This window comes from Petromyzon marinus, chromosome 38 (assembly GCF_048934315.1).
Source record: "Petromyzon marinus isolate PM22_M1 ecotype Great Lakes invasive population chromosome 38, UKy_Petmar_22M1.pri1.0, whole genome shotgun sequence".
Classification (NCBI taxonomy): domain Eukaryota; kingdom Metazoa; phylum Chordata; class Hyperoartia; order Petromyzontiformes; family Petromyzontidae; genus Petromyzon; species Petromyzon marinus.
This window is the reverse complement of record NC_133704.1, coordinates 11,631,075-11,656,231: the sequence shown is the minus strand read 5'-3', so window position 1 is coordinate 11,656,231 and position 25,157 is coordinate 11,631,075. Positions and strand designations below refer to the sequence as shown.

Below are 25,157 nucleotides of genomic sequence, written 5' to 3'. Positions count from 1 at the left end.
TCCTTTGTCAGTACCAAAATATAATAGGGTTTTTCCCCTTTTTTCTGGCAACAAAACTGAAACCTTTTTACAAGGAATCATGTGTGCATTAACCACAATACTTGTGGTCAAAATGCAAACACACTGATAATATGATGCATTGTCCTTGAAATTGATTGGTCCACACCAGAGACGGCTTTCTTTTGAGCCTCGTCTCAATTGGTGCTAGACCAGAGGATGCCAAAAGGCGTACCCCGAGCCATCATTACTTTGAAAGTTAATTGTCTTTGAGCTGTACTCTCTGGTTCTTTCAGTAAAGTCAGGTAAGTATAAAAAGTTTTTATTTTATTTTTATACCTGTGACTTTACCGAAAGAACCAAAGAGTGGATCCCTGCAGTCACGAAAACTTCAAAAGGTTTCAGTTTTGTTGCCAGAAAAAAGGGGAAAAACCCTATTATTATGTGTGTGCTTAAAGAGCGGGGGTGTGGAACCTACGGCCTCCAGGCTGTCCGCTGGCCACACGAATCCTACCGCTTTTATCCATCACTACAAGTATCTTAGCTACACTCATTGAATCTGCCAACACTTTTTTTCCAATTTTAGCATGCACACTCACTTCCGTCTCTGCAAGGGCCTTCTTGCGGTGTGACACAAGTGACGGCGCTGCGTGTATGAATGCGGGACCCGCCAAAGGTATTTTAAAATTCTCTTCGGTCCTCAGTGAGGAGAAAAGATTCCCCATCAACTAAAAGAGAAACTATCCATCACGAGCTTATACTCAAACAAGAGCTGTCACCAAGGCTCGTGGGTTTGGGGCATATCGCAACCATGGTCAAGCAAACAAACTTCTTCACAGCGACTCATCGCCACCTCGCAATTCTGCATAGCAGCGGTGTCTCAATGCTAGACAGTCTGCATAAACCCACCAGTATAAGATAAAGCTGGTTCTGCACATGCAACAATGAAGGGTGTAAAGATGCGACGAATCATAGATGCTCAATCTCACAACACGTGCACCAAATTGTGAGCTTCAATTCCAACAATGCATTGGATCGCCCAGGGAGGGTGAATAATAACACCCCCCATTTCACATGCTCACAATACATGCTGCAAATGCACGAAATGTATTTCATTTTGGAGATTGAGCGTTGCAGCATTTGTGTTTCAGTTGGGATGCAGGTAAACCACCAGAAATGATTACATGAACCAATTTAACAAGTTGAGATAGCGAGTACGACACCAGATCAGAATCTTTATTTAGACTGCAGGAAGAATCCGATGTGCTATGAAACTCTTTTTGCACATATGTCCAGTATGGGAGGAGTAAACAGGGCCCAAGGTGGAGCTCACCCCGTGCAACACTTTCGAGAGCAGCAGATTTTACATGAATGGCCTTTGTCTCGGTGCTCGCAAATGACACAAACAGTACCAAGGTGGTCCTGGCGAAGCACCCCGCTCGGCTGCCATCATATGAGGACCAATGGGGACATTCGGCAAAAAGCTGTCATGGAAAAGGTGAAGAGAGACCACTCGACTGGTCGGCCGGTGAGAGTGGTTTGCACGAGTTACTGGATGTACAAGAGAAACCGGTCAGGCGTTATTATATTTGACTTTGACCAGCATCCAGAATCAACAGATATCGACCACAGGTGAAGAACGTGTCCACGTCCAGCAGATTTCAGAGATCTGTCCTCTGGTGGCGAGGCAAAGGCAATGCAGAAAATGAGTTGTGAACCAGTGTGTGCAAACGTGAGTGTTAGCGTCAGGTGCTTTGGTTTCTTCCGATATGCAAAGGTGACCAAACATAAATGCAGTCGATTAGTGATTTCCTGAAGCTTTTCACCATCGAAAAAATAAACGTCATTATCATGGAACAAGTTGAATGTATTTATGCCAATAGCGTAGCAAACATTGTCACTTTATTGTGCATCACACAGCCGTACGGGGTTTCACGCGGTTAAGATGACGACAGTGCAATGGATATCGCTCCTGATTTCATGACGTACTTTTTACAACAAAAATTTTAAATAGCCTCGGGAGGGACTCGCCCGACTCGCGTCTGCTTCACATGCAACCACGCATGTTAAATCAGGCGCAAATGTTCCGTTCCAAGCCATCGACTCCACGCACACGCGCGCGCTGACCCTCACTCGGCGGTTTTTCGAAGCACCCTTGCGCGCGCACGCGTGGGGGGGGGGCGACCTTTTAGAGACGACGCGGCCTTTAAGAACAAATACACCGTGCGTTCATGGTGCGTGGACGTTTTGCGTTGCGAGAGATGTGCCCTCTACGTTGCCGAGTTCCAAACTCCGAGCGGCCGCCAACGGACCGCAGCGCAATGGCAACAGCGCCGCCGGAGCGGGCGCGCATGAGATTTTGACGTCAAATGCATTTGCACGGTCGGGAGATGCGGCGCCGAGAACGACGGAAATAAAAAAAGGCCCTGTGCACTCGATGCGGCAGGTGCAATCTCTCTCCTACGGTGGCATGCGTGGAGACAAGTTAAGACCCGGCAGAGCAGCCGACGATTGTGGAAGCCGCTCACAAACCCGATGGAGGGGAGAGCGAGAGCGAGACATTCCTCTCCAAACTATGCTAAACTAAACCACGTTTTGTTTTGCCAGGTAAGACGCGACTGAGCTATGTGCGTCTTGTTCAGAAGTAACCTAGCCACAAATGATAGCTGAACAAAGTGGCTCATCATTTACACCAGCCAAATACTCTAAATTCATGCCGATTCTAAATGTGGAAGGGGAAAAACCGGAAGACACGGAGAAAAATCCACGCGACCACGGGGAGAGACATGCAAACTCCAAATAAATAGGCGTCAGGGTTGGGACCAAACCTATGACCTCCTGTATACCAGGCGAGGCAGTTATAATCTCGCCACCGCAGCGCCCAATATCACTGCACCTGCAAGGAGGCACAGGTGCGAGTTAAAGACACGATAACTCGTTCGTCTGTCAATCTCACCTGTGATGTCGGTGACCAAAGTGAGATTAATTTGCTCATTGTAACTCTCATGTAGATGCAAGGGAGATCAGGCACGCGAGAGATGCTGTCTATGTTGACAATTCTTTATGTGAGCACAAGAGACACTACCCACGCTGACCAGACCTGGCGTCAATTACAATTGTAACTTGTGTGAATCTTAAAGAATTGCAATCGCAATATAATTGATAGTTCAACTCACAATACTGTTATTACTGTGATGATGAATAACCCCAGATCTTATGGTAACACTGCTATTCATGTGAAAATGGCTCGCAAATTGTTTCATATCATTACAAAAGTATTCCCCTTTCCTCGGAATTATCTCATCAACAATTAATTCTCCCCCGCATTATCACAGACACGAGAGGCTAACAGGACTTATAAATCAATGATGACCTGACATGGTAAACCATGTTACAACGTCTCTCATCAAATGTACAAAGTGGAGGCACGCAGCTTGGACGGGTCGACCACCGTGCATATTAAAAAGGAGAAAATAAGATATTTTTGAAAAAAACCAAACAAGTTGTACTTGTATATATGTTGAACTTCTCTCACACCGTACGTTGCCAACCGTGATAATCGGCAGCTGTAGGACTACGTTGCGGGCAGCAGGGAGCAGTACAGCAACATCCATTGTTGTACTGTACTCTGCTTCCACGTCTTCATCTAACCCTAACCCCATTTTTCATATTCTTAGCTCTTTCGGTAAAGTCACGTTGAAGTGAAACAATAAAGTAACCAATAAAATAATATATTTTATTATTTTATTGTTTCCATTCAACGTGACTTTACCGAAAGAGCTAAGAATTACTGCAGTCACGAAAGCTGTAAATCAAAACCTAACCCCATTGTTTCAACGGCCTCTATAAAATCGGTACAAAAGGTTTTATTTTTAAAAATGGAGCCGGTGGAGCCATCCTCTTCAGCGGGCCGAAACTTCTTTCGCACCGCACGCAGCACAAACCCGTCACGCCGATCGGCGGCGCTACTTGAGGTCCATGAAGCGAATGTCCATGACGAGGAGGATGCTGCGGGGTAGGGGCCGCGGCGCGGGCGACAGCACGGTGAACACCTGGCGCTCCGAGTCGACGGCCGTCACCACCAGGAAGCCGGCGACGCTCGCCTCCACCAGGTTCTCCTGGGTGCTCTCCGCCATGCTCAGGCTGAGCACGTGGTGCACCAGGTCGCGCCCCGGCGTGATGGGCACCACCTTCAGCTGGTTCTCCTCCTGGGACATGCCCAGCGGCAGGCACGAGTCCGGGATGGGCGGCGCCCCGACCTGTGGCGCGACGACACCACGCACGGTTACGCGCGGCGCGGGCCGAGGGGCGGGCCGGTAAAACACCACTGGAACTCCGATCACTTATTCACACCAAGAACAAAACAAGAAAATTTTCTCTGCAAATTTGGCTATCGCCTGATGGTGCTGGTTGTAATTACTGGCAGAACGTCGTACTCGAATTGTAAACGTTGCGGGTTTACTCTCCAAAACACCGGCGTGCTGTACTAGTAACGGATTGGCATGTTCTGTTTACGTGGCAAACCTTACTAATTGGCTGTGTGGGTTTAGCAACACATTTATATTTAAGCGATCTAACCCAAAAACCTTTATTATGGATAATATTCACACCGAGATCGCCGGCGGTGCCGCCCGCTGATGTGACGTACGTGCACAGCTACCCTTTTGTCATTTCACTGCTGGATGAGGGCCCTCCCCACACCGTGGGTCATGGGAGGTTGTTTGGCCGTACTTCACTGAGCTGGTCAGTCCGGGTTGGTAAAGGCAGGGCGCGTGAAAGTAGGAGCACAGGAATGCAATACAGTTGTCCCTCACTGTAACGCGGTTCACCTTTTGCGGCCTCGCTGTATCACGGATTTTATTTAGTGTAATTTTGCATGCTTTTTTTTCCTGCATACAGTATGAACGCGCATTGTGTTCGGCGTCCTGATTGGCTAAGGGAGAACCGCACATGTGTTCTGCGTCCTGATTAGCTAAGGGAGTACAGAATGCGTTCGGCTAGCCAGATTTACAAAAATGTTTGGGCTTGAAAACAGGTTTTGATCTTTGGTTTCATTTACTAATATTGTACTTATTTTTTTAAATCTGCGAAAGTTTGAACTTTGAGTGTTTAAATAAGAGAGAAATGTGAGAAAATGTTAATGCCTGTCTGAGAAAAGTGTATAAAATTGTGTGGTTAGGGGTTTTACGGCCTTAAAACATGTATAATAATTGTAAAAAATAAAGCTGATTACTTCGCGGATTTCGTCTATTGCGGGTTATTTTTAGAACGTATCCCCCGCGATAAACGAGGGACCACTGTACACCATTGGCTTTTGCTGCACTGCCCTCTGCTGTCCACAGCATGAACCCGTTTTTATACAGTGGTCACCCAATCCAAGCGACATCGAGGCTCAGCTCTACTGAGCTTTCCAGGCCCGACAAGATGTCATCGGCAATTTGGTAAAAATGTAATCGAAATAATACAAAATATGGGCCTTGGCTTACTTTACAATACATTCAAAACACAAACCATGGAATACGGGTGAACGCAGATATATACATTTTTAATAACAGTATCAAAAAAAGATACATTTGCAAACACGGTGAAAAAAGGGTACAAAAAGTGCACGGCTCACCTTGTAGAGCTTGACGTCGGAGAACTTGACATCGAAGGCGTGCGGGAAGTAGGCGTTGCGGAAGCCGTAGAAGTAGCGGCGAACCAGCTCGTCGCGCCCCTCACGGCGGAAGTCTTTCGATCGCTCCACCACACCGCCCGACTTGGGCAGCAGCACCGTCTTGACGAAGTGGGGCAAGTCTCGCTTGAGCTCCGTGTACAGCCGCTCCTGATCCAGCACCAGGATCACGTCCACCTGCCAGCATCGCAGGGACGAACGGTGAATCGTCGTCGTCAGCGTCATCGTTTGGTCCGCAGTCGTCGCGATGCGACGACTGCGGACCAATTCAACGTCTATAACGTGCAGCATCTCAACGTGCCACTGTGCAGAAATCGTGCATTCTGCACTGAATGAGACATTTGGATAGACAAAACAAGTGCAAGGGTTCGGGGCACTGACCACAGGGTCATGCCGCTCGATCAAACCACACAGAAAACTACGTTGTTATCCACTTGGGAAATGTCCTAATTATTTAGCCCGATGGTATTTGTCAACAATGGGGAGGCAAGTGGGATGTATGTATGTTGTTTCGCACCATACGCCGGATTCTATGTTAAGTGATTATGCGAGGGGGGGGGGAGTGCGGGAGGCTGGGGATGGGCGGAGGGTGGGAGGCACGGCGGCGGGGGGTGGTAGTAACCTCAAACGCGGTGGCGGCGTGGATGAGGGCCTGGTAGCCGGCTCCCTTCACCCAGCCGCACGTGTTAATGACGCAGCCGCTGATGGCCGCGCGCCGGTTCACCTTGCACCGCTGGTCGAACACATCGGCGAGCTTCGACACCACCTGCCGCACGCACACGCGCCCCACGGTCACATCGCGCTTCGGGACAACGGCGCTCACTCACGTTGAAAAGACGACGGGGTGAAACTGCGTCGATTCTCACGTCGGCTATTTGCCATTTGCATTTCCAACATACGGTACATGTGGCAGGCGCTTTTTATCGATTCACTGCTGGATGATGGCCTTTCCATGCCTTGCAGGTCACCAGGGTTGTTTGACCATACTTCACCAAACTGGTCAGTGTGGGTTGATGCACAGATGAGGTAACAATGTATTTTGCTGCACTGTCCTCTGCTGCCATATTACCTATCCCCGCGGTACAGTATTATATATTAAGTTATTTGTGTAGTTAAATAAAACGTTATAAACAGCGCTTTGTGAGGGATTGTTTAACCAGTTCACCATGCCGGTAAGTGCAGGCTGTAGAACATCTTGAGGTGTTGTTGTACTCAGATGCTATTAAAATTTTGTTGCACTCAGAAGCTATTAAAATGCTGTTGCATTCAGATGCTTTGGTGACCGACTTAATCACAGTTGACCAAAACTCAGCCTCAAATGCAACTTTCTCAGCGGTGCCGTGGGCTCAGCGCTCTCGAGCCTCCTTCTCAGCCGCCTCTCCCTCTCTCTCTCCCTCGGCCAGCCACCGGTGCATTGCCTTGTTGTAGAGTTTCACGTTGGAGCTGGGCGTGGTGGAGCCAAAGTGATAGACGAGCGGCGCCTGCAGGTTGAAGCCCTCCTCCGTGTCGGCGGGCCGCTCGATGTACAGCAGCGCCAGAGTGCCGGGGATGGACACGGAGCCCTGGCCCACGTCCAGCTCCACCAACGTGGGCCGACGGCCGAGCCGTGCCGCGTAGCTGCACAGCAGGCGGCACAGCGTGCTCTTGCCCACGTCGCCGGGGCCCGCGACCATGACCCGGGGGCCTCGCTCTTCCTCCTGACGCTCGGCCTGCACGCGCATCTGCTCGAGCGCCGCGTGAACGTTCAGGTAGAGCAACATCGGCGTCTCCTGCGCGTGGGCGAGATGGCGGCACGTGCCGTCGCGGTGGTTAATGCGGGGTGGGCGCTCACGCGCCGCCCGTACGCGTTATCTCCTTGAGCGGCGGGTGGTGACAAGGACGAGCGGGTGGCTCCACAAACACCCTGAATAATACTGCGGTGCGTGTCAACCATAAAACGCCTGCCGCCCGCTTCGCAGTGGACTTTAAAAGATCCCGTGACATTCTTAGAAAAGGAGTAGGCCATGTGTGCCAGTATCACGGTTCAAATGAGCCAGATATGAAAAATTACTGATAAATCCCTTACTCGGGAAATCAGAGCAATATCGCCCCCTACTGTGAAACTGCTGATTATAATTGTAAATGAAACGGCGCCTTCGTTATAACCTTGCGCTGTAAGCGTAAATAATTTAATCGGTTCTCTTCTTTTCCCTCCCTCCAGCTGATGAGCAACGATGGGGCCAAATTAACTCTCTCCATCTTTTCCCTTTACCAGTGTTGCTTCAATCAAACTTTGCACTCTTTTTAAACCAACTCGTTGTCTCTCTCTACTTCACCAGGAAGCATACCAGGTCAGCAAAAAAGCACATGTTGTGGAATACTGGGAAAAAAATGCATATTCGGAGGGAAATTAAATCATCTGTGGAGTCAAATCGGTAGAATAGCTGCCCAGCCAGTATTTGCATGTGGTGACAGCACCTCCCACCAAACTGAAACTTGTTGAAATTCATGTCATATCCGCGGGTGATGTGAAGTTCACAAACGCAAAATCAAATTTGAGTACGTGAAATCACGTTTTTGCCTGACACTCGCGTACCACCGAGTGCTCGCAGACCGGTAAAATAACATTTCTAAAGGCCATTTTTGCACAACTCTGCCATAAGCAGTCCTCCATTTACACTGCAGCTCAGGCGCATGGCACGGACGTACACAAATGCGTGCGCTGACACACGCGCGCGCGCACCTTGGCGACATAGGCCACCTCGGTGAGGCCCGTGAGCTGCACGCTGCAGCCATGCCACGTGAACACGGCGACTTTGGAGCCGGCGTCAAACACGTAGCGTTTGTTGCGCGTCAGCTCGGTGCCGAAGATCTCTCCCATGCCGCTGAGAAGCTCCAGCGTCGCCGTCTGCTGGGGTTCCACCTCGAAGCGCAGCTCCATCTCTTTCTCCAGGTCAAACTTCTGCATCGGCCGATCGTCCTTCTCTTCCGACATCGTCGCCCGCTCAAATCTAGATGACGCGATGCACGGCGCAACAAGCACGGTCAGAAATGGATTTGGTTTATTTGATAAAAGTAGGCTTGCAATCAATTGCAAAACAGTACCATTCAAATCAAGATTAATACCATTTGGATTTAGACAGTGAATATATGATCTCATCCTAAGTGTCAATGAGTGAATGTAAGTGATGACGTTCTTTTAAACTCACCCCTCCAGATTTTACTGTTAATTCTCTGCCTCCTCATCAACTCCCACCCTGAGATTTTCCCACCACCACCACCACCATCTCTGGCTTATTCCCTCCCTCGTACGGCTTCACGTTCTCTCTGCCTCATCTTCCACCTCATTGTTTCAGTCAACTCCTCAATCTTTCCAATCTCAGTATCTGCTCACCTCTCCCCCCCTCCCTCCCTCATCTCTTGCTCCTCCTGCCGAGAAACCCGCTACAATCACCACCTCCTTCCCCTCATTGTCCCTCCACTCACCTCACCCCTGCTCCCTCCCCCGCTCCACGGTAGTCCCTCACTCGCTCTTCTTCATCCAATTCCTTAAAACTCGCCACGATCTTCTCCCCGACGACTCCTCTTTATCCACTCCCTACTTATCTCTTCCCATCCTAAACTAAACTATTTTTTTTTAATGTTACCAGGTAATTCCCACAGAGCTCTTTTTCAGAAGCGACCCGGCTAACACTAATGACCCCCCCCCTCATTCCCTTCCTCCCAAACCCTCATCGTGCACTCTCTCTTATCCCCTCCAACCTCATCACTTCATCTCCGTGACAACTCCCGTATCTCTCCCCCTCATACCTCCTATTACTATCGCCACCAGCACCACCACCATCCCACCTCCTCTCTCCTCACCACCCCCCCGACTCCTCTCGGCTTCTTCCACCGCCGCCGCCTCCTCCCCATCCCCTCACCCTCGCTCGCTCGTTCCCTCGGCACGTCGGCAGACGGGGGACTTCCTCCTCCTCCTCCCCATTCCCTCACCCGTCCCTCCGCACGTCGGCAGGCTTCCTCCTCCGCTTACGAGCTGCGACCCCAACCGAGTGTGCGCAGCGGGCGTCGGCAGAGAAAACAAAAGTGACCCCCATTGCAATCCCCGCCGTGTCGCCTTACAACAAACACAAGACTGTTGGGGCCAGCGCAGTCGGCGGGTAGCGAGCAACCTGTGAAGGCACTGTGGCACACCAGGGGGTGGGTGGGTGGCCGGCCGGCCGGGACCACGCGCGGGCCACCTTGGACGATGTTTACGACGCACCGCTACCGATTTGGGGCCGGTCGTGAGATGACCGTCAGCGGTGGAGGTGGCCGTGAGCGCTCGCCGGGGTTCGTAGCGCAGCGCGGACAACAACAACAACAGCAGTAGCAGCCATTCGCCACTAAGTGACGGTGAGGTCACCACGGCGCCTGTGCCAGGCTAGGTGCTACGTTGAGGCGTGTCGAACGCCCGTCGGCAGGAGGTCACGGGAGCAGACACAGCTGGTGCCACGGGTTGACCGACTGAGATGAGTGGCCGACGCACCACCCGTGCCCCCTACTGTGCCAACTCGCTGCGCTTTAGCCCCCTTCCTCCCGACGCTCTGCTCGTTGTTGTGAGCGTCGCTCCTCTGCCCTCCGCTGTTGTTGTTGTCGGTGGTAAGGGCGACTGCCATCCAACTTGCCCCAAGTAGCAGCGGCGTCCTTCACGAGCCTCCTCCGCGTGACACCGCTCCCACACACGCACACACACATACACGACGACGTACGTACGCCGTCGCGTCCCTGCAATTAAACGAGCTCGTTTGCCGACGAGGCGAGTCACACAGGCGGGCGAGAGGCAATTCGTGCCGAGGGCTTCCTCCTCCATCAACGAGCGAGCAACAAAGCGAGTCCGCGTGCGGCTCCACTCCGCCGCGAACGGCGCACTGCGCGTTTCAGGGCCGCCGCTCGTTTAAATCACACGCCGGCAGTGCGGCGACGGTGGGAATCGTCATTCCGGAGGGTCTGTGAAGATCGTGAGAAGGGTTTTTTTTATATTTTTCAAAAATTTTAAAAAAACGTGTTTCGTGTGGTGTAACTCACATTGGCGCCACGCTCCGCGACGTTTCCGAACGCCCCCCTCCTGGTGCGCTTCGCTTGACCCTTGACCCCCGACGGCGGCGGCGAGGAGGATGGAGGCCGCGTTCGGTAACTCCACCGCGCGCAACTGTACACAGCGCGGTGACGATTCATACTGTAAATATACGTCGTCGAATTTATGTTTAAAAAATATATTTAATGTATATTTTTTTAAGTTGTGTAATAAAAATATGTATAAAAAGTGTGTAATAAAAATGTTTTTTTAAATCGCATCTGTGCACAATAAAAAAACAATTGTAAACAAATAATCACACCGTTAATTAATGACGGAAAGGAAAAAAATAAATATTAGCATAATACGATAATTATCACTGTTTACTCCGTATTCTTGTACAGGGAAACAATACGGGCAAAAAAATGTAAATTTGTGTGTTTCTCTCTTCGTGATGGGACTTTGTAGGACGAAGGTTGAGATTTATAAGTGGCACGTGGTGACCAATAATGTCTGAATTGGTCTACATAAATAAATTATACAACCAAACCCTAGAGCCATATTTTAGGCCACTGAATAGCAGTGGCAGCTAGGGGTGTACAACTCCTCTAGAGCAGTGGTACATGTTATGTCGTGAAAATTCGGTCACAGTTCCTATGATCACTGTTACATTGCTTTTATGGCTTTGTTTTGGTGATTTTCGAAAAGTGTTTTGGTTTGGCCATGTTTGTTGTAGTACGGAGTTAGACTGATGGCCTTAATCTAAGTTTTCTTGTGGTTGTTGTTGTTTGACTTGCATCCCACTGGGATTTTTGCACACAGCGTTGGTGTACGGTGCTTTTTTCAGGAATATTTAGCTGTTTTTTTCTTGGATTTTCTGTTTGCACAGTCACATAATCACTTTAAGATGTTTTCTTGTTCATGTTTTTTGTTTGTTGCGGTTGCACCCGATTCAAGAGCCAAATGGCTCACAGGGCTGTACCAAATAAATGAAATGAAAAAACGATGGTGTGTTGTTCTCACTGTTTGTTGTGCGGCCCGCGCTCTTGTTTCCCTTGTGATGGAGTTGCCTCTCGCAATTAACAAAATTCGAGTCCTCGAAGCAACAGCCCCTAACCCTTCGAAAGGCAATTCTCGAAAGTAACTATCATCAGACCCCGTGGCATTAAGTCTTGTGCTTGTCGTGCACGAGCACAACTAATAAACACAAACTCAACAATACTGTGGCTTAAAAAAACACATTCCTGCAGAGGGAGCTGGTAATAGGAACGTTGGGTTGCTCGGTCAATGGCCAGGGTCAACGGCGGCACCACGTGGTGTATTCCACAAATATACCCGACTGTGAGGGCGGGCACAAGCCGGCGTGAGTAGGTTAAACGTTGAGTTTTATAAGGGCACCACGGGGTGACCAGCCCCTCCCCACCCAACCCCACCCCTCCCACCCAGCCCCTCCCCACCCAGCCCCTCTCCACCCTCCCCACCCAGCCCCTCCCCACCCAGCCCCACCCCACCCAGCCCCACCCCTCCAATTTTTGGATGCACGACGGACGGACACAATAATCCCCTGTGGGCTGGTGTAACCAGGAGGTTCCTACCAGTAATATATACATAGGCGACCCTTGTATTCTTCTTTGGTTCTTTCGGTAAAGTCACGTAGAATGAGAATAAAATAATAAATTGATAAAATAAAATAACACAATAATATTCTCACGACGTTTCGGCCACAACACAAGCGGCCTTCATCAGTGAAGGGACGAGACTGTCTGGTAGGACAGCGCTGGAGTGAAAGAGCCACGTTCAGATCACGACCTTTAAGCTGTGTGAGAGGAAACAAAGCGCCTTGACAAAGGAATTAGCATATAATTTAGCATTGAAATGGCTGATTGATTAGCTTGTGACTGGTCACAGAAATAGCTATGTTAAAACATATACATCCGCAGAGGCACCCCTTGACAAAGGAATTAGCATAGAATTTAGCATTGAAATAGCTAAGTTAAAGCATACACATCCGCAGAGGCACCCCTTGACAAAGGAATTAGCATAGCATTTAGCATTGAATAGCTGAGTGATTAGCTTGTAACTGGTCACAGAAATAGCTACGTTAAAGTCAGAGCATACACATTCACCGAGGCACTTAGTACAAATCAAACAGGAGAATTTAGCATTGAAATAACTAGGCGAATTTAGCATTGAAATAACTGAGTGATTAGCTAGTGACTGGTCACAGAAATGACTATGTTGAAGTCAAGGCCTACACATCTGAGCTATTCACAGTACTATATAGTGAACCAATAAAAAATATATATATATAAATTACCTTAATGTTATCAATAAACTCTATATTCTCCAATCAGCTAAGCTACCAACAATAAGTCGTTATATATCACAATGCTATATGGCGAAAAAATGGGTGGATTCTTACCGGACATGTGTGAAAAAAGAGCTTCATAGCTCATCGGATTCCTCCGTGTATAAATACATCTTCTGATAACGCAAATCAAGGTTGGAAACTGCACCATGGGGCCTGACAAGCTATGCATTCACGTGTTTTTTTGTTTATCATGACTAGTGTTTAAATAGGCATATGAACGGTTACATAAGAGTCCATGTTGAGTACCAAACAAACCCTTTCAATAATCAAAAATATTACCGAATAAACTCATTCAAGCAAGAAAATTTGAAGAAAAAAACCCGCCACTTTTTAAAAAAATTCTTGCTGTGGCTTTCACACCTGATGATGATTGCTTGTGTTGCGGTCGAAACGTCGTGAGAATTTTATTTTTTATTTTTTTATTGTTTCCCTTCTACGTGACTTTACCGAAAGAACCAAGATTATGAATCCCTGCAGTCACGAAAGCTTTAAATCAACAATTCAAGTACATATTATAAAATCTCGCCGGCACAATGCTTTGTGGGAAGGTATGCCCATGTGAAGTGGGAGTTATCCAGATTTGAACCCACCACACACGCCCTGCCCATCAACTCACCGTGCTGTGGCCGTTTTTACTGCAGTATTCTATTCTTGCATCTTGCCAAAATATTCGGGAGCTGAATGCCAAGGACAAGAGGGCTTCAGGAGTTCAGAGAGTTTGTGTAGTCAGCTTAACACGTAGTATGCTTTCGCGACCAATATTATTCATGATTAAGTTTTTGGGTAAGATCACGTGAATATAAATGTGTCGTGCACCCACCACCACCCGACACAGCCAATTAGTAAGGGTTGTCACGTTTGTATTCTTGGTTCTTTCGGTAAAGTCACGTAGAAGGGAAACAAAATAATTAACATATAAAACAATAAAATTCTCACGACGTTTCGACTGCAACACAAGCAATCATCATCAGGTGTGAAAACCACAGCAAGAAAATTTGAAAAAAGTGGCGTTTTTTTTACGTTAGCACCACGGAGATTGATTTGGCAGTTATTCAGATGGACGAGTCCATCTATGTTCGGAAAAGAGGAGGGGGGAAATTTTAAATCAAAATTTGTCACGTTCGTGTGTTTTTTTTCCATGACCAACTTTGTTGGAGGGTCGCAGATTCCAGTGGTTAACCATATGGTCCACAGTCTGGGTTGCATGGCCACAATCGCACTACTGTGGCTTGTCTGAAACATCTATCTGTGAGTCGCTATGGGTCCCCGTGAGTTTGCCAAATAGTCCATGGTCTAGGCTGCATGGCCACAATCGCACTACTGTGGCTTGTCTGAAACATCTATCTGTGAGTCGCTATGGGTCCCCGTGAGTTTACCAAATAGTCCATGGTCTGGGCTGCATGGCCACAATCGCACTACTGTGGCTTGTCTGAAACATCTATCTGTGAGTCGCTATGGGTCTCCGTGAGTTTACCAAATAGTCCATGGTCTGGGCTGCATGGCCACAATCGCACTTCTGTGGCTTGTCTGAAACATCTATCTGTGAGTCGCTATGGGTCCCCGTGAGTTTACCAAATAGTCCATGGTCTGGGCTGCATGGCCACAATCGCACTACTGTGGCTTTTTTATTTTCCATTTGTGTAGGAGATGTGCACAGCGGCCTATTGATCCCGTTTTGCTCACGTGTGTTCTTTTGGCAAACCGTACCCGTATTTATTTTACAGATGTCCGCTTTTAAACATTCTGTATCTTAACTGCAAAAAAAGGCTGGCTGAGGGATGTCATTTTCTGTACAGTGCTTATGTACATATGTATTGTAGATACGGTAACCCATTTGCTTCTCTCGCAGTTAGCGATGTATGAAGACATGGGATTAGATTGTACAGATGCAGTTTAGATGACTGTTGTGAAATTATGTTACACGGTGTGTGGGTGCCAACTTATACAACTCAAGACATGTGAGTAATCGGACGCTGGAAGTGTTTGGTAACTCACGCGGGTACATCACGGTTACATCGTATGCGATGCCAAAAGCTCTTCGAAATATCCGAATCTAGAGGGCAAGTGGCCGAGCCAAGCGGTGTTCGACTAGTCCTGGATCTAAAGGTTCGCCTACCTTTTAAAATATATGTAAATAATAACCTCTGCTGTAGAAAGAATGTCATCGGCCGAAACTTTACCGAATTCTATGAACGTCTTTGCCTTGTATTGCGGTGGCGTTGATGAATTGAGTATTTTTTTGCACTATGCAGCAACAGATCGCCCCCCCCCCCCCCCCACCAATATAAAAGTGACTCCAATCGGTAAAACTGCAATTCGCCGTGGAATGCGTGACGACCTCTGGGGCGTAATTAGTCCTTCAGCAGGACTTGATGACTCTAAGTTGTTGGGTGTCAGACGCGCACGTTCGTGTGGGCACATCGAGAGCGACCTTGGAGTGTGTAGAGGTCACCAGTGTGTTTCGCTAATAGAAAAAGCAGCGCTGTCCCGTACTGAATTGGTGATCCTCTATTATTCGACAAATGTACAATTCAGCTTCGCGACTGTTCCTCGCCGTTGGTATTAATGGGCGTACTGTGGAGTGTATTAATTGACTCAATTGGCGTTTCTCCTCTGAAAAGACAAAAACGTGAGGCGATAAAGGTGATGTTATCAATTGTGTGCCACCATTTGTCCTAAAAATACTGGGCTAATTCAGCGTTGAGGCGCCACTAAAATATTTATATTTTTCAACAAACAATCTTCATTTCCATGCAGACCAAATTTTGCCCGATAACAGCCTCCGTTTTAACATTAATGTTTTTTTAAATTACATTTTGTTAAAAAGAGGCTTGTGCAAACGATAACAACAAAACAAAGACGCCCACCTCTGTAACCACTGAAAATAAAGATCCAATCCTGAATTGCACAATCCAACTCTCCAGAAGTAACTGAAGGGACGACACTAAACTGGGATTGCCTGGCACCGGATAGACGATTCTGCTCTGCAGGAGGAGCAGCTAAGACAAAAGTCAACATAGCATTTTCAGCTCTGGGAGTGTGATTTAAAAAAAATATATATGCATGGCTTTCTCTGGTGTAGCCCAATCAGTTTGAAAGACAATGCACGTATAATTATCACAGCTTGTTTGTTTGCATGTTCACCAAGAGTACTGTGTGTGGTTAATTACAGACCCGATTCCTTGCAAAATGTATCTATTTGGTATTTGAACATCTTAACACCTGTTTTATTGCCAGAAAGGGTAAAACCTATTCTTATTTTTCATACTTTGATACTGGCAAAAAGGTCTCATGATATGCATGTACCTGTATATCATATTCTGGATCAACAAAAAAATAAACCGTTCTATGCGGTATATGGTATAACCGTTCATGTTACGTAGAGTACACGCAGAATGTGCTGTATAAAGCTCGCTCAGTGGTGGACATACTGACCACTCACAGCACCGGCCGGACTGTTTGTGGGTGTCACGTGAAATTCATCTGCATGAGCTCTTCAACAGATGCCATTATGAACAGCGGGTCGTCCTTGTTATTCTAGATTTGAAGCTTTCGTGACTGCAAGGACCCATACTCTTTGGTTCTATTCGGTAAAGTCACGTAGGTAAAAAATAAAACAACAAAAATCACGACGTTTCGGCCACAACACAAGTGGCCTTCATCAGGTGAAGGGGGCCGTGCTGTCACGAAGACAGCGTTGGAATAAAGCTGTCTTCGTGACAGCACGGTCCCCTTCACCTGATGAAGGCCACTTGTGTTGTGGCCGAAACGTCGTGATTTTTGTTGTTTTATTTTTTTACCTACGTCCTTGTTATTATTTTGCGATACAGCATTGGCGAAGGTGAACGAGCACAAAGAATGTGAAACATATACTCAACACACTCATCACGACCACTGCCTCCAATGCAGTGTTATTAAAAGTGTAAAATTACTAAACTGTGTATATATTTTTTTTTAAATTCATATTGTAATAATGCTCTTGATTGAAATTGTGCAATAAACAGATTAATCAAACACTGCATCTTGCCTTATGACAGTGCCCCAATCGTCAATCAACATCGGGGTAACTAGCCCCAGTCCACGGAATCAACCAGAAAAGGGGAAACTTTCTGGGTGGGTGGGGTGGAGGGGGAAGCGATAAGCTATTTTAAGTTGCTCGGAATTGAACTCAACCTCTCTGCTATTTCGCACGATGACTTTTTCAGGGATAAATTAATCCCTCAGATCCTGTGATGTCTACAAGGTCCCATTACCAAGCTGCAAATGTCACGACCGGTGGTAGGGGGAAATTTCATGATGCAATGCATTGCACTTTGCTGTGTACTGTATCATTAAAATCGCACGGTATATCTCACGGATTTGCAGAATAAGGGCTATGACTCCTTCAGGGGAACAATTCAGATCATTGCATGGAAGCTGCATGGAAAACGATGTCACGTTCCTGGGCAATGTTCCCCGATGCGCCTACCTGGTGGATATCCTCTATGTAGGTGTCTAATGTCAAAGGGGCCGTCCATAAATGACGTCACGCACCTGGGGGGGGGGGTCAGACATTTGTGACGGTGTGTGACGACGGGGGGGGGGGGGGGTGAGAAATGTGACGTCACACCGAAAAATGCGCAACTTTAAAGAAATATAGACAACACGTTCTACTTAATTAAATAGACTTTTTAATAAATGTTTTCTCCTACAACATTAGAGTACAGCGCCACCTTAAATACGCACTACAATGATAATAGTTTAAAGCGATTTGAAGCATGTTTTATATTTTTTTGGGGGGGGGGGGCAGAGCTTTGTGACGTCATATTTGAGGGGGGGGGGCTGACTTTTTGTGACGCCGTGTGACGAGGAGGGGGGTCAAAAATCGTCCAAAATCGCGTGACGTCATTTATGGATTACCCCAAATCAGTTTGTGAGCCAATCACCGTTGGTGCCACTCAGGGATTACGCGGTATTGTCAGGTGACTCGGGCTGTAGCTCTACGACCACGCTTCAAAAGAGCAAACACCGACCCACTCAACCTCACCCACTGATATTGTCGTCAGAAAATGTATCAACAACTTCCTCGATCCCACAGGATAATGCAGTAACCAAGGCCATATTGCAAAGCTTCTACATCCCTCCAACCTCCGTTTTCTCAACATTCGTTTTTTCATCATTAGGCCTCCTTTGCCAGTATCAAAATGTAATAATAATAACCCTATTATTACATTTTGATACTGGCATTCGTTTTTTTCATTATTACGCTTGTTTACGTTGGAAAGACTCTCACGAAGCCTCATGGTCCTTTTCCAGGAGGGTTCTGCCAAATTGTCGTAGTAGGAGGCGATGATTGACGCTCTATGTACAATCCAATATAGTGATTTTTGCGGGTTATTTTTACTAATTTGAATCGTAACGTGAGAGGTGTTTTTTTATTAGATCGCGTTCAATATAACTGTGTCGTTAAACCCGCCACCACCCGACACCGCACAATTGGTAAGGTTTGTCACGTAAGCAAAACAAGCGAACGCGCTGCCGCTGGGCCCTCTGTCAGGGCCCACACAGATCTCCTCATGGCCTGGATAGTGCCATCAACGTGCAACAAACCCGTACTGATGCCTCCATCAGGGGGACAATACAGCCAAATGCATTGTTGTACTGTGGTACGCTTTGGTGTCTTATGCCAGGAACATCGCGGTGAAGCGCGGCCAAACAACTCCCAACGTATTCGCACGGCGAGGCCCTCATCCAGCAGTGGATCGTGCACGCAGAGGTCATCATCATCATCAGCAAAGCCAAGTGTTGGCGGTGATTGGTGGTGGTTGTGGTGATGCACGTTGGATGTAATCGTTGTCATCATCCTCCTAATGCAGTGCACGACACGGGGCTCATCGCGCGACGAGGCGTTACAAATTTCGGGGTGAATGCTCATAACGCAGGTTAACCATTCACAATGGGTAACGTCAACAAGAGTCTTGGTACCACGCATTCATTTGTTTCGCGGAAATATGCCACTAGCGATGGGCAGTGGTGCAAATAAGTCACGCAAAAACAACAAAAAGCTCAACGCATTCGCCAAGAACACTTCCCTCGATTATACAGAAGGGCCATGGCACGAAACGTCGCCTAGGGTAAATGTTTTCTCTTCGGGGCAGTGTTGTTGACGAATATGATGAGCAATTGTCATTTGTTGTGTGTTTAGTTTGTTGTCCTTCCTCATACCTCCGATTAGCACGGTTGGCTACGTACGGTGCGAAATAAGTTCAACATAAATACATGTAGGCCTTTACTCTCTCGTCCAGAAATGGAAACTGTCTCGAGTGAGACTTACTCGTTTATCGAGATTATAGAGCAAAAAGTAGGAGCTGTAGAGATCGCCGAGATTGTGTGTGTGTGTACGTGTTAGAGAAAACCGCGGTAGAGATTTCAGAGTTTAAAAATAGCAATACAGTGACTGGCACCCTGATGTAAGTGACATTGGAGAGACGAACTTTGTGGCTGGGATGAGGGCAAGTGGTTGCATCCAGTGTTACATTACCGAGAAGAGATGGTGCACTGCAGTGGATATGTAATTTAAGAATGTCAGGGTATGTCTGGAATAGAAAAGTGCTGGTCAGGCAGTCCGGTTTGACCCGTTAATATATTACAAAATTGCCACTGTATCCCCACCTCCGATTAGCCACGGTTGGCTAAGTACGCGGGTGCGAAAGAAGTTCAACATGCATGCATGCTGTCATGGAAACATCATGTTAAATAGTCATAAGTGTACGTGTATACCCATTGTGGCATTGTTTTACAAAAAAACAATCAAGGACAAGGCTTTGTTTCTTGTCTAGCGATGGTTTATGGGGAGACTGGGTACATCCCGGCAGGATTTATTAAGCCAGACGTATGTCTTGAGCCAAAAATGCAATCATATTATTCGTTTAATTCTAGATTTAAAGCTTTCGTGACTGCAATCATCCATACTCTTTGGTTCTATTGGGTAAAGTCACGTAGGTAAAAAAATAAAATAACAATTTATTAAGCCAGACGTATGTCTTGAGCCAAAAATGCAATCATATTATTCGTATTTTATGTTGTTTTTTGTTTGTTATCGACACTGTCCAAATAAGTGTGAAAGTGTTGATGCATTAGCTCTTGTCAGTCTGTCCGGAAATGTGGGTCCCGATATCGCTCATGAAGATTATCTAATAGGAATAAAACGTTGTTATAGGATTTTCACAAACAAAACAAAATGTGAACCAATTTCTATATTTAGTGTCTATAATAAATCTTGGGTCGTCCATGTTCTGCGGCCACAATTAGTTCATATCCAATGGGGGCTCCGTTGTTTGTACGTTTACCCTTCTCACCTAAGCGCGTATATCCATAACCCAGTCGCTCTTCATACATCATCACCTGCATCTACAACATCGTCAACCCTGCAAGAGGCGCCGCAGGGAAGGGGGGGGCGAGATGTCAACTACCTCGCCTGATATACGGGAGGTTGTGGGTTCGATCCCGACAATGATGCCTGTATGTTTGGAGTTTGCGTGTTCTTCCCATGGTGACGTGGATTTTCTTCTGGGTTTTCCCTCCATATTTAGAAACATGGGTTTAAAGTATTTGACTACTATACGTTTCCACGTGATAAAGCCACTTCGTTGAGCTATCATTTGTGGCCAGGTCACTTCTGAAAAAGAGATTTATAGCTCAGTGGGCCTTACCCGATCAAATAAAATAATTAAAATTTTTATAGTTTGGTTTCGTGGTGTCATCCACAGGGGATTTGCTGAGGACTTGGAGAGATGGATTTGGTGGGAAAGAGGGGAGAGTGAGAGGTGGAGAAAGACACCAAGGGACATGGTTGGTGGAAAGGAGGAGGATATTAGAGGAATCTTCTGGAAGGTTCTAGAAGGTACGAGGAGGAGCAGGAGGCAATACAGAGGGGATGTGACGTGAGCTCGAGGCTTGGCTGAAATAATCCACCACTGGAAGCTGAAATTATAATTTTGTGTTTTAACAGCTGAACGCGGCAGGGCACTGCTGTGATGTTGTAACAAGCGAAGGAAGAGTTTAGAATTCTGCTGAAAGTTTTTTTTTACTTTTATTTTTTTATATCAAGACTCCAACAATAATTTGAAAGTCTAGGAGCTTTGAAACAACTTACACAACCAAATTCGATCTAATCAGAAAGCAGAATCTCAGCAGGTTTGAGCGTGGTTGGTCGCATTGGCAAGACGACAGCAGGATATTGAAATTATTGAGAAGAGATGTCATTTAAGGTGGTATTTGAGTTGCAGAGGCTATTTAAGCCACCTATACATACAAATCCTTATCCTCGGTGCTTGGAAAGGTGATCATCAGGGCTTGTCAGGTGTTGAAGGCATTGGGCAGCGAGTTGGCCAGGAGATGGCAGTGCGGAGTGTCACCCCCTCCATGCGTGCTGGGTTTTCTCTGGGAAGCTCAACACCCACCCATCACTGCTCTCGGGCAAACATCCCGATGCAGGAAGCTTCTGCAAAGAAGTGTTGAGCCTCAATTAAGGCACATTATTGGTATGATAATAATAGTAATTTACAAGCCTTTATCTATTTGTGGATGAAGGCCTGCCCATGCTTTGTCGATCATGGGGGCTGTATGACCATACATGGTGGTGAATGCAGGTTGGTGAAGGGGAGCTAAGGTGTTGTTTCGATATCAGTCGCCACTGGGAATAGCCATAGCTGAAAATGGAACTCAGTTTTCTGAGTTAGCAGCACAGTACGTCGCATTATTAATGATGAATAATTAGCATTAATATTATATGCTACCAAAACTGTGCAAATAACTCCAAGTCTCACAAAAGTAATTGATGCTGTTTCTTGGCAACATTATTGCTTTTTAAGGTTGTTGAAACACAGCACGGCAAAGAAAAATATATTTCCCACTTCACCCTGCCACCTCCTTCCAGCCTTTTAAAAAACACATTCCTGCAGAGGGAGCTGGTAGGAACGTTGGGTTGCTCAGTCAATGGCCAGGGTCAACGGCGGCACCACGTGGTGTATTCCGCAAATATGCCCGATTGTGAGGGCGGGCACAAGCCGGCGTGAGTAGGTTAAACGTTGAGTTTTATAAGGGCACCACGGGGTGACCAGCCCCTCCCCACCCAGCCCCTCCCCACCCTCCCCTCTCCACCCAGCCCCACCCCTCCCATTTTTGGATGCACGACAGACGGACGGACACAATAATCCCCTGTGGGCTGGTGTAACCAGGAGGTTCCTAGCATTACCAAACAACTACCGCACAGCAAGCTGACATCGGGGTAGATGAGGCTGGCGAGTTTGGCTGTTTGTGTGTGGTTTTTGTTTACCTTTCCGGAGGGCAGGCAGAGGCAGATCTAGAAACTTCCAAAGCCAATGCGGGCCAGAGACGTTCTGAAGTTTCAATATTTTTCAAATGGGGCCCTAGATTCATAACATTAAAACAATATGCCAAGTATTTTCTTTGGTAAATAACAATACCAATCCCCCCCACCCCACCGGATCCGCCGATACTGTAGGCAAGTTGAGTAAGGGTAAATAAAGCACTTGTTCAGGTTAAATCCGATCGTGCGCTATACAAATAGACGCCAAGTGAATGGCCCACTCTGCATTGGGTTGTGTTTGTTGCCAACTGTCTGTTGCCAGGGGCGCAAACCATAGTACAAGGTGGAGGGGTGCCTGTGATGTGACAAAGGTGACACGGAGTTACCTCTTACATTTTCAAATGTAATGCCACTACACCCATTATTTATAACGCAAAACAATCCAGTTGAATTTGTTTTTTATGTTTGCTTGTTTTTACCCCCCCTGTGTAAGTGCAAAGTAAAAGTTCTGACGAAGGGTGGGACTGAGTGCCAGCTCACCATTTTGTGCCGGTTGGCCCTCCCAGAAATGTCGTAGGTTCATGGTGCATGGGAAATCTTGGGCCCTTTCCCATGGTCACCGCAACAACGTATTCTGGCAATGCTTATATTCAATGTCTAATTGAGCTGTGTTAATTCGTTCTAAATGTTAGTATTGCAGTATATAATAATGTATAGGCCTTTTTCAGTCCCCTGCAGGATGGAGGATGGGAGTTGCTTGACCCCAGGACGGGTTATGCTATCACTTGTCACTGATATTAGCCATGGGCAGGAATAGATCTCAGGTCACCGGGTTAGAGTGCAGTGAGTGTACTAACCGCCCCACCCATCGTTAACATATTTTAACTATGATAATAATTGTATCACTTCCTCTATCCACTAATTAATGAAGGCCTGCCCATTCCGTACTCGCCTAGGGGGTGTGTTTGTCCTTACTTCAACACGCTCAGTGCCAGATTATTCTAGTAGCAAAAGTAGCTACACATGCTACGGGCCTCGCACTTTCAAGGGCCCCATGCTAAATGCTTTCAAGCAATCAATTCAGGTTCAGTGATTCTGCACTTGCTATATTACTATAGTACAATATTGCCTTCAACTTTTATGAACGACTGGGTGTTTAAGGTTAGCAAGTTGTCGTATTATCTGGCTGTAGAGCAAATGAAAAACTTCAATTACTTTACTATGCAAATTAAAAAATAGTGTTTTCATATTTGTGTGTTTAAAAAAATGTAGGGCCCCTTTATAACATGTGCTACAGGCCCCGCACTTAGTTTCATCCGGCACTGACCACGCTGGTGTGTGTAAGTTGGCGGAGGGTGCAAAACCAGCAGAGTATACGTATGTATATATACACTGTATACACAACATGAATGACTACCAACTCCCATGCCTATAATGCCTGACAACATGGCAGCATTGAACCGGCCTAAGTTTGCTGATGAAACTCACACAGTCAAAACCAGTCTTGCGTTTACTTTTTGAAACACATGCTGTTGTCTAAACATTGGTCCAGAAGGTTGAAGAATGTGTTTGTTTATTTCGTTATGCAGACATGTAGCATGCTGTCTGTTTATTGTTTTTATTGACCCCTAATTATGCACGAAGGCTGCATAATGAGGTTGTTTAAAAAAAATTGAGTAATGCGCCTGAGAGGGCATCCACCACGTGGATGAATAAATACTTGCCAACCCTTCCAATTCAAGTGAGGGGCTGCCCATTTTTAATCCGCTATACTGGTTTTCAAAGCAAAATACTGCGTCAAACATGTATTTATTTATTTTTAAATGGTATATAGCGTGGTGAGTAGCTTTGAAACTCGGTATGTTGTAAAAATAAAAATCGGCAGCCTATCATTTACTAAAAAAAACTTCAAAATTCGGCAAAAACACTGTGGCCGTAAAAGGAAACAGGCGACGTTTTGGGCAATGGCCTTTATCATTGCAGTGATCAATTGGGTTGGGAAGTATGGCGATGGAAGTGATGAAATCCACGTGCTAGTCGGCTTGGTACATCGCAGGATCATGAAAGACAAAGACGGCTTGTGGAGGCCTTCATCCAAAAGTGGATCGACCATGGCTGATGATGATGATTACTCTGTATTGCTTCATCACAGAAAATGGCCACAAAAAACCCAACTATTTTGTATATTACCAGGTAAGGCCCACTGAGCTATAGAGCTATATTTAGAAGCGACCTGGCCACAAATGATAACTCAACGAAGTGGCTTATTGCGTGGAAATGTATAGCAGCCAAATACTCTAAACGCATGTTTCAAAATGTGGAAGGAAAACCCGGAGGACCCGTAGAAAAATCCACACGATCACGGGGAGAACATGCAAACTCCAAATATACAACAGCAGGCGTCAGGGTCAAGGCCGAATCCACGACCTCCTGTATACCAAGCGAGGTGGTTAACATTTCGCCACCGTGGCGCCAGTCCAGGACATGGAGCATTCACCCCCAAAAAATGGAGAAGGCCCCGTGAAATGAGGGCAGCTGGCAGCTGTGGAACATAGTAACACTGCCCAGCATACATCAGCCACAGGAGCGTATAAATAGAAATAGCCACACCTATGTATAGCGACTGGCTGGCGAGCAATGTGGCCAGAGTGTTTAACGTCCAAATGAAAGGGCATGTGTTTAAATCGTGTTTCGGTTGTTGACTCGGCATATCATCTCCACTGCTGCATGTGATCTCTTCCCCAGCCGTGTCGGTCACAGGGGTTGTTTG

General features: G+C 46.8%; 1 protein-coding gene across 3 annotated transcripts; it reads right to left on the bottom strand.

The window, feature by feature from the left end:
• Positions 1 to 1,205: 1,205 nt before the first annotated feature.
• On the bottom strand, positions 1,206 to 10,836 carry CLP1 (cleavage factor polyribonucleotide kinase subunit 1). 3 transcript variants are annotated; one of them, XM_032967550.2, is made up of 7 exons: positions 10,718 to 10,836; positions 9,574 to 9,686; positions 8,394 to 8,661; positions 7,090 to 7,440; positions 6,294 to 6,437; positions 5,615 to 5,848; positions 1,206 to 4,256 (listed from the first exon to the last, which is right to left on the bottom strand). In XM_032967550.2, the coding sequence occupies exons 2-7, from the start codon at positions 9,633 to 9,635 to the stop codon at positions 3,963 to 3,965; spliced, it is 1,353 nt and encodes a 450-aa protein (XP_032823441.1). In that variant the 5' UTR covers positions 9,636 to 9,686; positions 10,718 to 10,836; the 3' UTR covers positions 1,206 to 3,962. The 3 variants fall into 3 exon arrangements, with proteins under 3 accessions (XP_032823441.1, XP_032823443.1, XP_032823444.1); XM_032967552.2 differs by lacking the exon at positions 10,718 to 10,836 and adding an exon at positions 10,406 to 10,694; XM_032967553.2 differs by lacking the exon at positions 9,574 to 9,686 and having other exon boundaries at positions 10,718 to 10,826.
• Positions 10,837 to 25,157: the final 14,321 nt, after the last annotated feature.